The sequence below is a fragment of the Erinaceus europaeus genome, chromosome 4, assembly GCF_950295315.1.
Source record: "Erinaceus europaeus chromosome 4, mEriEur2.1, whole genome shotgun sequence".
Taxonomy (NCBI): Eukaryota; Metazoa; Chordata; class Mammalia; order Eulipotyphla; family Erinaceidae; genus Erinaceus; species Erinaceus europaeus.
In genome coordinates, this window is record NC_080165.1 from 69,845,912 (window position 1) to 69,862,711 (window position 16,800).

Here is a 16,800-nt window from a genome sequence, read left to right on the forward strand (position 1 = left end):
AGTGCCTGTTCAGCCATGTTGTGCCCTCAGGGCATTGTCTATATCCCTGCGATATTTGGAGTGCTTTGGTTACTCCTCCCCCCTCCCATTCTCACGAGAGTTATTATCCTATCCTGGAGTGCTATGGTTACTCCTCCCTCTTCCCATTCTAGCGAAAGCTACTCCTATAAAAGCCCTTCTTCCGCACCTTGCTCTCTTGCCAGCGCTTCACTCCAGTGTTCAGACGCAGGAAGGGTTACTGCATGAGGCAGCCATTTTCGCTACCTCCACGTGGCCCAACCTGCTTCTCTAGCACCCAACTCTGAGGTGCCAGTGCAAATAAAGATTTGTGTTTCCTCTTCGCTCTGGACCCCTCCTCTCTCTCTTCTCCGGGGCCCGTGCACAACAACAGAAAATAGTCAGGAGAAAAAAAGCTAGTTAGGTATATGTAGGAGCCTTGAGTCTTTTAAACTTAGTTGACCAGCATTTAGCTTCAGTATGTGAGGGGGGGGTGTGACAGTAGACAATGGCATCATCAAATCTGGGGGGAAGATAGAGACAACCAGGTGAAGTGCAGGCAGGAAAAGAGAGTGACTTCTGCAGACACTCTTTAAGTAAACTTCCATACTCACAGTCCCTTGTGAGCTTGCATGTCCTATGCTTTTGATGTCTTGATCTCTGTCGTATGTTCTTTTTTTTATTTTTTATATTTATACTTATTTTTTATTTATAAAAAGGAAACATTGACAAAACCATAGGATAAGATGGGTACAACTCCACATAGTTCCCACCATTAGAACTCCGTTACCTCGTCGCCTCCTCTGATAGCTTTCCTATTCTTTATCCCTCTGGAAGTAAGGACTCAGGGTCATTATTGGATGCAGGAGGTGGAAGGTTTGACTTCTGTAATTACTTCCCTGCAGAACATAAGCATTGACAGGTTGATCCATACTCCCAGCTTGTCTCTCTCTTTCCCTAGTGGGGCAGAGATCTGGGGAATTGGAGCTCCAGGACACATTGGTGGGATTGTCTGGTTGACATCCTGCTAGCATCTGGAACCTGGTGGCTGAAAAGAGAGTTAACATATAAAGTCAAACAAACTGTTGACTAATCATGAACCTAAAGGCTGGAGTAGTGCAGATGAAGAATTGGGGGGGAGGGTCCTCCATTTTGTAGATAGCTAGTAGGCCTATTTTAGTTATATTCCAAAGGGCTCATGACTATACTGTTTTGTTTGTTTGTTGTTGTTTTCCCTGAGCCTGAAATCTGATATGCAGGTGGATCCTAGTTATTGTCTGGGTAGATGATGCCATGGCTAGAAAAAGGACCAGAAAGTTGGATCAGGGAAAAGTATGTTCTTGATGTCAGTCATATGCTCATCATATCCATGTCCTATAATTCCTTTTGCTCACTCTAAGTAAAAAGTGTTCCCAACAATTCTTTTTCTTTTAAAAAATTATTTATTTATTTTAGATATAGAAATCGAGAGGGAATTGGATAATGGAGAGGGGGAGGGAGGGGAGAGAGGCCAGCAGCATTGCTTCATAATTCTTGAAGCTTCCCCTCTGCAGGTGAGAGCACTGCGGGCTTGAACATTGGGTCCTTTGTGAGCTAAAATGTGTATGCTCAACCAGGTGTGCCACCACTAGGCTCAGCTTCTTTTCTTTTCACTAGGGCACTTTTCAGCTCTGGCTTATGATACTGGGGTTGAACTTGAAGCCCTGGAGCCTCAGGTCCAAGTTTTTTGCATAAGAATCTTGCTATCTCCCAGCACTTGGCTTTACACTTGTAAGAAAAATGTGGGGTAAGGGGGAAGGAGTTAAAGTCAAGGAATTTTATCTTTCAATATATATTTTTTATCATGGACTCTTACTGTTATAAGCTTTTGTTTGTTTGTTTGTTTGTTTGTTTGATTTATGTCAGAACATTGCTCAGCTTTGGTTTATACTGGTGCTGGGGACTGAAACTGGGACATCAACATCTCAGGCATTATAGTCTTTTGAATAACCATTGTGCTATCTCCCCAGCTCTCTTACTGCTATAGTTTATATATGCTACCAAATGACCTGCATTTCTCTGAAAGACACCTATAGGGTGTTTTCACTCATATGTGCTATATAAATAACTGAAACACAGGGACTTTTTTTTTTTTTAAAGGCAAGCAAACTGTCTCTAAGACTGTGAGAATTTAGGGTATTATCCTTGGCAATGGCTGTGAGAGTGTGAGAGAACAAAACTGTGATGGTCAGTACCATCTGAAACTATGTCCATGTAATTTTATGGTCTTATAAATCATTATTAAATCAGTAATACATTTTTTTAAATTAGACATTATTTTCACAGGAGTCAAAAGTAATGCTGAAAATCAAAATGAAAGAAGACAAAAGAAATATGATATATAAACATATATATATATACATATGTATATATATTTATATAAAATAATGTTGGGGGTTGGGTGCAGCGGGTTAAGCGCACATGGTGCAAAGCACAAAGAGATGGGTTTGAGCCCCTGGCTCCCCACCTGCAGGGGGCTCGGTTCACAACTGGTGAAGCAGGTCTGCAAGTGTCTATCTTTCTCTCCCCCTCTCTGTCTTCCCTTCCTCTCTTGATTTCTCTCTGTCCTATCCAACAACAATAATAACAACAACGATAAACAACAAGGACAACAAAAGGGAAAAATAGTCTCCAAGAGCAGTGGATTCGTAGTGCAGGCACCGAGCCCCAGCAATAACCCTGAAGGCCAAAAGAGAGAGAGAGAGAGAGAGAGAGAGAGAGAGAGAGAAAGAAAAGAATGTACATTTTATAAATAATGGAAAAACTCTTCGGGAAAACCAAAATACACAAAACTAGGGTATGACTAAGTTAATAAAGAGTCAGACATACAGGAAACCAAAAGTGTGATCATAAGACCTCTTCTGAAGTCAAAATAAACCCTTTGCTAATAAAGAATTAAGAAAAAAATATTGTCAAAGAAATTGAGATTTTTTAAATATGTATTAAACCTAAGTTCTGCTTACAAAAATCAGTAAGCTGGGGGCCAGGTAGTGGTGTATCTTGTTGAACTCACATGTTACAGTGTGCAAGGACCTGGGTTCAAGCCCCTGTTTCTCACCTGCAGGAGGAAAGCTTTGTGAATGGTGAAGCAGTTCTGCAGGTCGGTCTCTCTCTCTCTCTCTCTCTCTCTTCACCTCTCCCTCTCTCTCTCTCTTTCTCTCTTTCCACCTCTCTCTCCCTCTCTCCCACTTCCTCTTGATTTCTGGCTTTCTATCCAATAAGTAAATAAAGATTTTTTAAAAAGAAATTTAAAGAAACCCAAAATCAGTAAGTTGTGAAAATTCATCTTATTTCATAGCCCTAGGATATCAACTCACCCACTTTTACTAAGACTGCACTTATTTACAATACACACAACTGAATGTTTCATTTTTTAAACATTTGAAAACTTTATTTTTTTAAGTAGACATTTATTTAAAAACATTTCTCAGTGTTTTAGTCAAAGAGGTAAATGATGAGGAAATATGATCTTTGATGAGAAAAAAACACTCAATATGGAACAAGGATGTGGATCACAAGAGACTTATCTAGGTGCTAAATTTTAAGTTAAAAGTAATATGAATTTGCAGAAAACAAAAAAGTTGCTAATCATACTTAAAAAAGAGAAAGAAATGTGGCAGCCCTTGGGTCATACAAGAAAAGTTAAAGAAGCTTTCAACTAGAGAAAGGATTGAAAGAAGCAGGAAATGTCAAAACAAAACACTGAGTCCCAACTGAGTCTTGATCTCTGATAGATCAGTTATATAGAATATTATTTTATAACTGAAGAGAGTTATACATTTTAATTAAAAGGTTAATATTTTAATTAAAAATGTTCAGATTGTAAATCACACATACATTTTTATGTATATAGTGAAGTTCTGAGCATGTTTTGTCAGTTGAAAATTACACTATATTCTGTTGGAAGTAGGCAAGCATTACATGTAAAAATTTAAATACTTGTCAGAACTTAAAAAGTTGTTTTCAAGTTTATTAATATGATTTTGTTGATTAAAAAAATCAGCCAGCAGTTAAAAAAAATAATCCTGAAAAAGTTACAATAGTCCCATAGGCTACAAACATGTTTATACCTTATAAACATCTCTGTGCATATTAATATGTCCATAGTGCTTAGTCTCAATGCTAAAGGATTATAGGTAACTTGGATCACATTCTTTCTACTTTTTTCCCAGTTTTTAGATTTTTGCTTAATTTCTGGAAAAATGTATACTTATAGGTAATTTGTTGGCAAGAACTGTAAAACTAAGGAATTCAAATGATAAAAAAGAAGTTAGAACCAAGAGACACACATTAGTATATTAACGTTAGAATGCTTTATAAACACCTCATTAAAAGGCACAGTAAATATATACCTGAAAGCAGAAGTACACTAGAGGTTGCGGTGAGTACCCCCCTAACACTTCCTCTCCACTATTCCAGGCTTTGGGTCCATGATTGCTCAACAATTTGTTTGGCTTTGTATGTTAACTCTCTTTTCAGTCACCAGGTTCCAGATGCCATCAGGATGCCGGCCAGGCTTCCCTGGACTGAAGACCCCACCAATGTGCCCTGGAGCTCCGCTTCCCCAGAGACCCACCCTACTAGGGAAAGAGATAGGCAGACTGGGAGTATGGACCGACCGACCAGTCAACGTCCATGTTCAGCGGGGAAGCAATTACAGAAGCCAGACCTTCCACCCTCTGCAACCCACAATGACCCTGGGTCCATGCTCCCAGAGGGATAGAGAATGGGAAAACTATCAGGGGAGGGGGTGGGATATGGAGATTGGGTGGTGGGAATTGTGTGGAGTTGTACCCCTCCTACCCTATGGTTTTGTTAATTTATCCTTTCTTAAATAAAAAATAAATTAAAAAAAAAGGCACAGATTAAAAGAAATGGGCGTCAAATCCATTACCCCATTACAGATCATCAATGATAAAGACACTCTAAATAGACAAGAGGATGCTAAAATATATTCATGAAAACACTAATCAAAAAATTAAAGTAAATTTATTCATGTCAGACCCAGCAGGCTTCACTTCAGAGCTATCATCAGGGAAAGTGATAAAATATAGTGCCAATAGGGACAAGTAATCAAGTCTTTCCAATGTATGAAAGCAACTAAAAAGAGGACTAAAAAATATACTGAGCAAAAATCATTAAAAGTTGAAGAAAAATAAGAGGCTGGGCAGGAGTGTACCAGGATGAGTGAACATGTTACCAATGTGAGAGGACCCAGGTTCAAGCTCTCTGGCCCCACTGGCAGAAGAAAAGCTTGGCAAACAGTGAAATAGTACTGCAGCTGTCTCTCATTCTCCCTCCCTCTCAATCTCTTTGTAGCCATCAAGTGGGTAAATAATTAAAAAGCTTAAAAGTTTCAGTTGATGTATTTCACTATAAATATCCTTTCTCAGTAACTGATTTTTTTCCCCCACCAAGGTTATCACTGCAGCTCAGTGCCTGCATGAGGAGTCTACTATTCCCAGTGATCTTTTTTTTTTTTTCTGATAGAAAAAAAAATTGAGAGGGAGAGAGTAAGAAATACTGGTGGCACCGCTCCACCATTTGTGAAGTTCTTCCAACCTTGTGTAGGTGGACCCTGGTGGCTTGAACCATGGTCCTGGCGCACAGTATCATGTGAACTCTACTGGGTACACCACTGCCAGGCCTCAGTAATTGATTTTTTTTCAAGTAGAAAATCAGTATTGATTTTGTGATGGTGTATTGCATCAAAGTAAAAGACTGTGGGTTCGGGAGGAGGCTTCAGGTATTGGAACATGATGGCAGAGGATGACCTAGCGGGGGTTAAATTGCTATGTGAAAAACTAGGAAATACCACACATGTACAAGCTACTGTATTTTACTGTCAACTGTAAACCATCAATCCCCCCCCCCAAAAAAAAAAATGACAATGTCACCTTCTTCACCTCATCTTGAGATGGAGCTTGAAGGAATCATGTTAGGTGAGATAAGCCAGAAAGAGAAGGATGAATATGAGATGATCTCATTCATGGGCAGAACTTAAGAAACAAGAACAGAACAAGGTGGTCCACTCCCCAATAAAGTCCCCAAACCTAGATATAGTCCAGGTCCCCTGAGATAGAGCATAGGTTCACACGTGCCCATAAACTAGGGAAAAAATAGATACCTGAAAGCAAAAGTACACAAAAGCATGCAGGGAATACCCCCCAAACTTCATCTGCACTATTCCAGTTTTTAGGCCCATGATTGTTCAACAATTTGTTTGGCTTGGTATGTTAAACTCTCTTTTCAGCCACCAGGTTCCGGATGCCAGCATGATGCTGACCAGACTTCCCTGGACTGAAGACCCCACCAATGTGTCCTGGAGCTTTGCTTCCCCAGAGCCCCACCCTACTAGGGAAAGAGAGAGGCAGACTGTGAGTATGGATCAAACAGTCAATGCCCATGTTCAGCAGGGAAGCAATTACAGAAGCCAGACCTTCCACCCTCTGCAACCCACAATGACCCTGGATCCATACTCCCAGAGAGATAGAGAATGGGAAGGCTATCAGGGGAGGGGATGGGATGTGGAGATCGGGTTATGGGAATTGTGCGGAACTGTACCCTTCTTATTCTATAATTTTGTTAATGTCTCCTTTCTTAAATAAATAAAAAAAAAGAAACAAGAACAGAAAGGGGAAACATAAAGTAAAACTTAACTGGTTTGGTGTATTGCATCAAAGCAAAGGACTCTGGGGATAGAGGGCAGGGAGAGGCATAGAAGAGGTGGGCATCAGGTCCTAGTGCATGATGATGCAAAAGGACCTGAGCTGAGAGAGGGTTTTTCAGACACCTATAATGCTGATATAGGAAATTGTACCCTTGTGCCAACAACTGTACTATAAACCATTAACCGCTCACCTTCTGCTTCCCATAATGACCTTGGGTCCATACTCCCAGAAGATTAAAGAATAGGAAAGCTATCAGGGGAGGGGATGGGATACGGAGTTCTAGTGGTGGGAACTGTGTGGAATTGTACCCTTCTTATCCTATGGTTTTGTCAATATTTCTTTTTTATATAAAAAAAGATGAATCCATCAAAAAATCATAAAAGGAAAATAAGAAAAAATAAATGAGCAAATTAAATTTAAAAGATTAAAAAAAAGAAAATCAATATATGAAAACAAACAAAAAAATAAAGAAAGAAAAAAGAAAATCAATATATGAAGACCCAATTGACATTTACCGATCACTGCACTCAACAACAGAACTCACATATTTTCAAGGGAATATTACACATAATATTTTGGGCTATAAAACATATCTTAACAAATCTGAAAGAACTATAACCATATAAAACTATGCTTTTGTGTTATAAAATTAATATTTAATGACATGAAAATATTTATAATAGTCATGAATATTTGATAGCTAATCAACATTTGAAAGTAAGCCATGGGTCTGGGTCAAAGGAAAACTCACAAAAGAAATGAGGAAACATTCTGTACTAAATGAAAACATAATATATTACAGTTAAGGCAGTGCTTAGTTGAATCACATAGAATCAGTATGCTTATCAAAAACAAGTATCTCAAATCAAAGAGAAAAATATTCATGCAATATATTAGATATATATTCTAAAAGTTATAAAACACCATTGAGACAAATCAGAAAGTACTATAGTATTTTCACTTACTAGAAGATTTATGACAGTTAAGGTATCAATTGCTCCCAAATTGAGCTATAGACTCAGAGCAATTCCATTAAGCAAAAAACTAAAAATAAAAATGATTTTGAAGAAGAGAAATTGAAGGACTCATAAACTTGATTCATGACTTATTAATCAAGACAGTGAGGTTAACAGTATAGGAGAAACATAGGCAAACAGAACAAAATAAGAGTCCAAATGGAAACATGAGTATGGTAAATTGGTTTTAGACAAAGGTGTGAAGATAATTTAATGAAGAACGATTAATATCAATGAATGGTGTAGGAGTAATCAGACATCAGAAAAAAAAATCCTCAACTCCTACTTTGTCCCATATAAAAATAAATGGGGGTCGGGCGGTGGTGCAGTGGGTTAAGCGCATGTGGCGCAAAGCGCAAGGACCGGCGTAAGGATCCTGGTTCGAGGCCCCGGCTCCCCACCTGCAGGGGAGTCGCTTCACAGGCGGTGAAGCAGGTCTGCAGGTGTCTATCTTTCTCTCCCCCTCTCTGTCTTCCCCTCCTCTCTCCATTTCTCTCTGTCCTATCCAACAACGAAAAACATCAACAATGGCAATAATAATAACCACAACGAGGCTACAACAACAAGGGCAACAAAAGGGGGAAAAAATGGCCTCCAGGAGCGGTGGATTCATGGTGCAGGCACCGAGCCCAGCAATAACCCTGGAGGAGGGAAAAAATAAATAAAAATAAACGCCCATGTTTAGCAGGGAAGCAATTACAGAAACCAGACCTTCCACCTTCTGCATCCCATAATGATCCTGGGTCCATACTCCCAGAAGGGTAAAGAATAGGAAAACTTTCAAGGGAGGGGATGGGATACACAGATATGGTGGTGGGAATTGTGTGGAATTGTACCCCTCTTACCCTATGGTCTTGTCAGTGTTTCCATTTTATAAATAAAAATTATGTAAAAAAAATCTAAGAAGTTGAAGTTTTAAATATCAAGAAGAAAATATAGGGAGGACATCTTTGTAACTAGGATGAGGATGTCTTAAATTAGACTCAAAAAGTACAAGCCGTAAAAGAAAAACTGATAAATTCTATTTCTTCAAAATTAAAAAAAGTACCCTTCCAAAAACAATTTACATCATGGTTGACTCAGAGAACATAGATGGAAAACATATTTCTGTATCTATAATATGTAAGTACTCTTACATAACAATAAGAAAATCAGCTTTCGGGAGTCGGGCTGTAGCGCAGCGGGTTAAGCGCAGGTGGCGCAAAGCACAAGGACCGGCATAAGGATCCCAGTTCGAACCCCGGCTCCCCACTTGCAGGGGAGTCCCTTCACAGGCGGTGAAGCAGGTCTGCAGGTGTCTATCTTTCTCTCCTCCTCTCTGTCTTCCCCTCCTCTCTCCATTTCTCTTTGTCCTAATCCAACAACGACAACAACAATAATAACTACAACAATAAAACAACAAGAGCAACAAAAGGGAATAAATAAATAAAATAAATATTAAAAAAAAAGAAAATCAGCTTTCTTATGAAAAAATATTTGAATAATTAAATGAGGAAAAGATACAGACGACATATGAACACATGAAAAAAGTTTATTAGTACTTACAAAGGAAAAAGCAAAATAAAACCATAGTCAGATATCATTATTCACTCATTTGAATGATAATTAAAACTAAACAAGCTATCAAACCTGTTGGCAAAGGTATAGAACAAAATGAAATCTCTTATTTCTTGGTGTAATTGCCAAATGGTATAAGCTATGCTGGGAAAAACCATTTTCTTTTGTAAAATTAAATATTCATTTATCAGATGACCCAGTAATTCCACTCCTAGGCATTTATACATTGCAAGTGAACATATCAACTCACAAAAAGCTATTACCTATATTCATAGGAGTTTTATTATAATAAAATAGTTAAAAACTAAAAACTGGAGACAATCAAAATATCCAATCATTAGTGAATGAATAAGCAAACAGTGCTACATCCATACAACAGAACCTTTCTTAGCAATAAAAGAAAATAAACTACTGATACACACAACATGGATGAATCTCAAAAACACTGTGCTAAGTGAAAGAAGTTAGACCCCCAAAAGATTGAAATCCAAATCCACATAGGATTATTCCATTTTAAATGCTATTTGGAAAAGGCAAAACTAGAGACACAGAAGTCAGATCAATGGCTGCCAGGATTTAGTGATGGATGAGGGAATCAATTACAAAGAAACATGAGAGGATTTTCTGGCATCATATATCTTGATTGTGGTAGTGGTTACACAATTGTATTTGTCAAAAATTATTGAATTGAACTGTATATTTAAATGGGGCTTATTACTCTATGTAAACTACACCACATTAAACTTTTTTTTTTAAAGGAACATATTCTATGTGCCCTGTCTGAAAAAAACCACTGCAATATAAGTAAATAAATAAAAGCACTTTATAAAAAGAAGAGGGGATAAGCTGCAGTTATGGGAAGGAGAAAATTGAAATAAGGGGTGAAATAGATATGTCAGAAAGTTTGATATGATGTTCATGAAAATGTAACTACATCATAACTAACTCCTGCTTGTGCTGCCCAAATGTCTTGCTCTGTGATGTGATGCACTGTAATTTAGGAAGCAGTGAAATGTAAAAGTGTTTAAGAAATAAGTCGTACTGAGGAACACAGTTGAAGAAGTTCAGAGAACTTTGGAAAGTCCAGAAGCTAACAAGTTAAGGTAATGAGTAAGACAGTAAAACAGGATAGAAGAAGCAGGAATGATGTGGAGGAGAACCTGTGAGTACAAAGACCCAGGTATTATGTTTCAAGGATGATGATTGATCACTCATTCTTTTTTTTTTTTTATAAAATAAAAATATCAACAATTCTGACTGATCACATGCTATATGTCAGGTTTAAGTGCTAGAAATACACCAGTAGACAAATAGGCCATAGTCCTTATCTTGGACAGTCTCATATCTAGAGAAAAGAGACAATTAGTAAACCAAATCAGTATTTGAAATAGAATGCAAGGGCCCAAATGACAAAGGAGGGTGGGGATGGTATTGGAGGGCAAGAGTGAAAGTGTCAGTATTTACAAAGGTAACTAGAGAAGGCCTTACTGGGAAAGGGGTATCTGAGAAGTTTTGAAGAAAGCTGAAGAGGCTCTTAGGATGACTTTTAAAGGTGGGTGCTTTTAAGCAGGAAGTGCTTATGTTGTACTCAGCTAACATCCATCTACTTTATTGAGATTCACTTAGTTTCTATAACAACAATATACAATGGTATCATTTAATGTGATAATTAGTCATGGAAGCTTATAAAAATGAGTTATAGAATAAATACAATCTTCATTTCAACTGAACAAGAAACATTTGAAATTCAACTGAAAGAAAACCACATGCTTTGATTTATATTTAACTCTTCCTCCTCTTTCAAACTTGCCCCTCTTTCAATTTTTATTATGCATGGTTCTGGTAAACTAAATGGCACAGTTTTGTATTAATAAATTTTTTGAGTATTATTAACTGGAAAGGGATTAGAAAAAAACTGGAGGAAATAGCCTATCCATATGAAGACAATAATCACATAATATTTATTGTCAGAGATTGAAATGTCTCAAATATGCAAAGCAATAAAGTGTCAGGTAAAGCAAAACGTCCTAATGTTAAAGACATCGTAAGTTTTCCCCCAAATAGGACATGCATGAAAGAAGTTCAGGTGATACTTTATGTCAAAGGAAACAAAATACCCTTTTAAACTAATGCAGACCAAAAACCTTGGGAGGGACACCAAAGAAATAAGGAGACATCAGTAGTTACTAAAAAGACACAAAAAGGAAGTTTCTTTTCCACTTTGAGAATCATTTTTTTATATAAACAAACTCACTCACCCATGCATTCCATAATCTGAAATTTTGCTATCTCTTGAGTGAAAAAAAAGAGATGTAAAAAAGCTACCAAGACTTCAGTATTCTAAATTTACATTTTATAAACCACAATAGTGCATATATATATATATGTATATTTACACATTTAGTGGCAAAATACTTATTTAACCTACACATAATTTAAGTGGGACCATGAGCTCCTTTCAATAATTTCAAATTTCTTGGACAGGGTTCTTTTTTTTTAATATTAAACTTTCAACAGGACTAAAACCATGCACTGGGGGCATAACATGATGGTGATGCAAAAGACTCTATTGCCTGAGGATCTGATGTCCCAGGTTCAATCTTTGGCACCATTATAACCCAGAGCTAAGCAGTGCTATGGTCAAGAAAACACACACACCCATCTAGCCACCCATGCTGGAGTGGTACATTGCTCCTTGTCTAAAGGAGAAAGTACGTTGGACCAGGAAAATAGCTCAATGATAATCTTTTTTGTATAAAGACCTTATTTTGATCTACAGCACTGAATTACAAACAATAATCAAAAAGAAGAATTTAAAATTCGAACCACTCTGGAATGATAAGCTACTGCATTTATCTCACAACAGCTTCATTATTCTCAGTGAAAATACGTGTTTTACATTCAGTGACATGCCATTTCTTTCTTTTTTTAATTTAATTTTTTATTTATAAAAATTGATTAAACCATAGGATAACAGGGGTACAACTTCACACACAGTTCCCACCACCAGAACTCTGTATCCCAGCCCCTCCCCTGGGAGCTTTCCTATTCTTTAACCCTCTGGGAAAAATACAGACTATTGTGTATTTTTGCTTTTAGGTATATATTTTGCCCTAATTTATGGATACATGTGAACATATGCTCTATTTTATGGGACCTGGTCTATATCATAACCAGATCACATCAAATCAATGGGGTTTACAGTCAACAATATTTATATTCCTTTCCCATATTTGGGAGCGACTCTCTTCCCTGATCCAGCTTTCTGGTACTCCTGCCAGCCATGACATCTCCTCCCCAGACAATAATTAGGATCCACCTGCATATCAGATTTCAGGCTCAGGCAAACAAAAGAAAACAAAATAAAAAAACAAAACAAAACAAAACAAACCCATTAGTATAGCCACAGGCCCTTTGGAATATAACTAAAATATGCCTATTTGCTATCTACAAAATGGAGGACCCCCCAACTCTTCATCTGCACTATTCCAGCCTTTAGGTCCATGATTGATCGACAATTTGTTTGGCTTTGTATGTTAACTCTCTTGTCAACCACCAGGTTCCAGATGCTAGCATGATGCCAACCAGACTTCCCTGGACAACCCCACCAATGTGTCCTGGAGTTCTGCTTCCCCAAAGCACTTCCCCAGAGGCCTTCACTAGGGAAAGAGACAGGCTGGTAGTATGGATCAACCTGTGAACACCCATGTTCAGCAGGGAAGCAATTACAGATGCCAGACCTTCAACCTTCTGCATCCCACAGTGACCTTGGGTCCATACTCCCAGAGGGTTAAAGAATAGGCAAGCTATCAGGGGAGGGGATGGGATACAGAGTTCTAGGGGGCGGAGCCAAGATGATGACTTGGAAGCAGCAGCTGGTATGCAATCCAACAAGCAGCAGCTTGTGACCTGTGATTCTCTGGATAGGGTAGGATACTGGGCCCTCAGCAGGAGGGTGAATAAGGGGTCCTAAGGGTGACAGCAAGGAGGAGTCGTATAACTCACTCATGGGTTGGAAAACGGAGGCCAGGGGGACAAAGAAAGGAAATCTTTTGATTATTTCTGAGCTCACCCCTCCCCCATTCCAGAACCAGACATATGGGATGATCTCATAAGAAGTAACATTTGTATAATTAGCCTACCAGAGGAAGAAAGAGAGGAAGGGGAAGCAAACATTCTAGAGGAAATAATAGAAAACTTCCCAGACCTAAACAATAGAAAGGACATTAAGATTCAAAAGGCCCAGAAAGTCCCAAATAGAATCAACCCAGACGTGAAGATAGCAAGACACATCATAGTTACAATGTAAAGAAGTGAGGATAAAGAATCTTAAAGGCTGCAAGAGAAAAACAAAAAGTCACATACAGGGAAAAACCCATAAGATTATCAGCAAACTTCTCCACTCAAACTCTAAAAGCCAGAAGAGAATGGCAAGATATCTATTGAGCCCTGAATGAAAAAGGGTTTCAACCACGGATAATATATCCTGCTAGACTTTCACTCAAACTAGATGGAGGGATCAAAACCTTCTCAGACAGACAACAGTTAAAGGAGGCAATCATCACCAAGCCTGCCCTGAAAGAGGTTCTCAAAGCCCTCTTATAAACAAGAACATCGCCATAATACTTGCCATATATCAGAGCAAATAAAATGTTGAACAATGGCACTACAATACATTAAATCCATAATATCAATAAATGTCAATGGCTTAAACTCACCCATTAAAAGGCATACGGAGTTCTGATGGTGGGAATTGTGTGGAATTGTACCCCTCTTATCCTATGATTTTGTCAATGTTTCTTTTTTTTATAAATAAATTAAAATTTAAAAAAGTGCTTGGAGGAAGCAGATTAAGGCCATTCCCAAAAGAAAGCTGCAGGTGCTCTGGTAGATGGGACCTTAAAGTACATAAATCAGAAGGTGACTTATCTTTAGGTAGACCAGCTTAAGGTTGAATTTAAGATGCTGAAGACCAGGAAAAGTTATTTCTAATTCGAGTGGTACTCAGCAACTTTCTTCTTTATCTCTATCACTCCTCCCTTACTAACCAACCCCCTTGAGTGAGGAAAAACTGGCTATATCATAATTGATGAGCAAGCACTTTAAAGGGGCATTTGTATAAAGTTTTAAGTGATTATTATATGTTCTTTTGTACCTGCCACTACAGACACATGTAAACAAGATGGGGTTATTTTATAACCTGAGATATATACCTTCTGTGAAAGCATCAAATAATAGCCTGCATAATTTAGAGCCTTTGGGTTAGTCTAGTCTCAACAAAAAGAGGCTTTGTCCACATGGAACTTTGAGCAACTCTTCCCCATAATTTGTATAATAATTCTTAGTATGTGCACTGATCATATGTATTTATCTTAATGTTTAAGACATTATAGAAGACTTGGCATCATCCTATATAATTATTTTCTACAATATACTGTATGTAGTTATGTACTTAAACACACACACTTACCTTTAGAGAAATGTTAAAATAGAACTTTCTTATAAATATATATTTTTTGTATTGGAAATGTTCCTAGGTTCAGGGAAGTAATTCTCATTAATATGTTATCAAAAACCTTTACTGTTCATGCTCTACAACAGTGGTTAGAAGTATGAACTGGGAGTCCGGCGGTGGCGCAGTGGGTTAAGCGCACGTGGCGCAAAGCGCAGGGACCGGCGTAAGGATCCCAGTTCGAGCCCCCGGCTCCCCACCTGCAGGGGAGTCGCTTCACGGGCGGTGAAGCAGGTCTGCAGGTGTCTATCTTTCTCTCCCCTCTCTCTCTGTCTTCCCCTCCTCTCTCCATTTCTCTCTGTCCTATCCAACAACAAAGCAACGTCAACAATGGCAATAATAACCGCAACGAGGCTGAAACAACTAGGGCAACAAAAAGGGGGAAAAATGGCCTCCAGGAGCGGTGGGTTCATGGTGCAGGCACCGAGCCCAGCAATAACCCTGGAGGAAAAAAAAAAAAAAAAAGAAAGAAGTATGAACTTTGCAGTCAACATGCTCGGTCCAAGTACCAACCCTGTCACTAGATAACTCTGCACAAGGCACTTAGCCTGCCGATGCTCCATTTCTTTCACTGACTGTGGCAACAGAGACAATAACAGTGCATATCACTCGTGGGGTTGTGGATATTAAAATGAGATAATGCAGACAAAGTTCTTATCATACTGGGTGGCATACGGTCTGCTATAATTACAATGTCAAAGATATTATTAAAAAGTGATATAATGCATCTTCAATTTTTGATAGCAAGTGTTATCTAATATAAATAAAAGTATACAAGGAATCACTTTGACACTTCCTAATTTTTCAAAAAAGTTTCTTTGAAGAAACAGGACTCATGAATATTAGGTTGTTCCCAACAATGAAATATTGTATGTAGGTTTCTTGCAACTTTGTAGGAATTGATTGTTTTAAAATATGGTGCTTCAACTGCCAAAATTCCCATTACTTATGACAGCTTGAATATTCAATATTTTGTTTCAGAAAACGAATACAAGTCCTATTCTTTCTTTAAAAAAAAGCAGTGCTATGGTATCACTATCCCTCTCACTACACTTTAGACAGTTACTTAAAGAGATATGGCTTTTTAATATTTGAGTTTTTTAAAGCATCTGGCCCTTATTTAACCATCACATTTACATCCAATTCCTGCAGGCATGATTTTGTTGTAGAAGCTTGGCTTGTTGCCCTCTGCAGAAAATCTCTGCTTTAATGAACAAATCTTCACTATAGCTGCTAGGGTCCATGTACCTCACCCCACTACACCCCCCTTCCCTGCACAAAAAGCACAGAAAGTTTCATCTTAGATTTCAAATAAGATAAAAACAAGAAGATGAATTACTGGAAAAAGTAACTTTATGTAGGGACCACTGCTATGACATATTCAACTTGATGCCCTTATATTATTTGCAGAAGTGTTTATGTACTATGACATGTTCAGCCAGAGTGTACAGGAAACTGTAAAAAAAAAATTTATGAGAGATATATATGGCTGACGGTAGAATTTTAAGTGCAACCTGGGAAGGTTCTATCTCATTTTAGCAGAGCAGATGAGGGAATACTCTAAGTAATTCAGTTTTCCACAAGGAGTTATATGAATGTGAAAGAAATATCACATTTGGGAGCTAAACATTTTTTTCATGAAATTAAACTTTATAATTTCTAGACAAATAAACTTATTTTCTTTCAGACCAAGAATTACTTGTTACATTTGTATTCAACATGATAAAAGCATCAAAGTTGAATAGTTTGTTATTTTATAGAGCTAAAGAGCACACAGCAATAAATGAACTATTTTTCCCAGATAGAGGAATTACATACAGCATTTAGAAATATTGGTGCTTCTGAATATTCTAAAGTAAAAACTCTTAGTTCTACAACTAGAACATCAGTTTTGAATCTCAATATTGCAATATGTGAAGGAAGGAAGGAAGGAAGGAAGGAAGGAAGGAAGGAAGGAAGGAAGGAAGGAAGGAAGGTTGGTTAATGACTTAGCCTCAAAATAGCATCT

At 37.9% G+C, this 16,800-nt stretch overlaps 1 protein-coding gene across 1 annotated transcript in view; it reads right to left on the reverse strand.

The window, feature by feature from the left end:
- Positions 1 to 467: 467 nt before the first annotated feature.
- The window catches only part of SUPT3H (SPT3 homolog, SAGA and STAGA complex component), a 442,460-nt gene continuing 426,127 nt past the window's right edge, over positions 468 to 16,800 (reverse strand). The window contains exon 12 of the mRNA XM_060189910.1: positions 468 to 1,045. Within this exon, the coding sequence (XP_060045893.1) occupies positions 1,025 to 1,045 (21 nt within the window). The 3' untranslated portion in view covers positions 468 to 1,024. The remainder of the gene's footprint in view (positions 1,046 to 16,800) is intronic.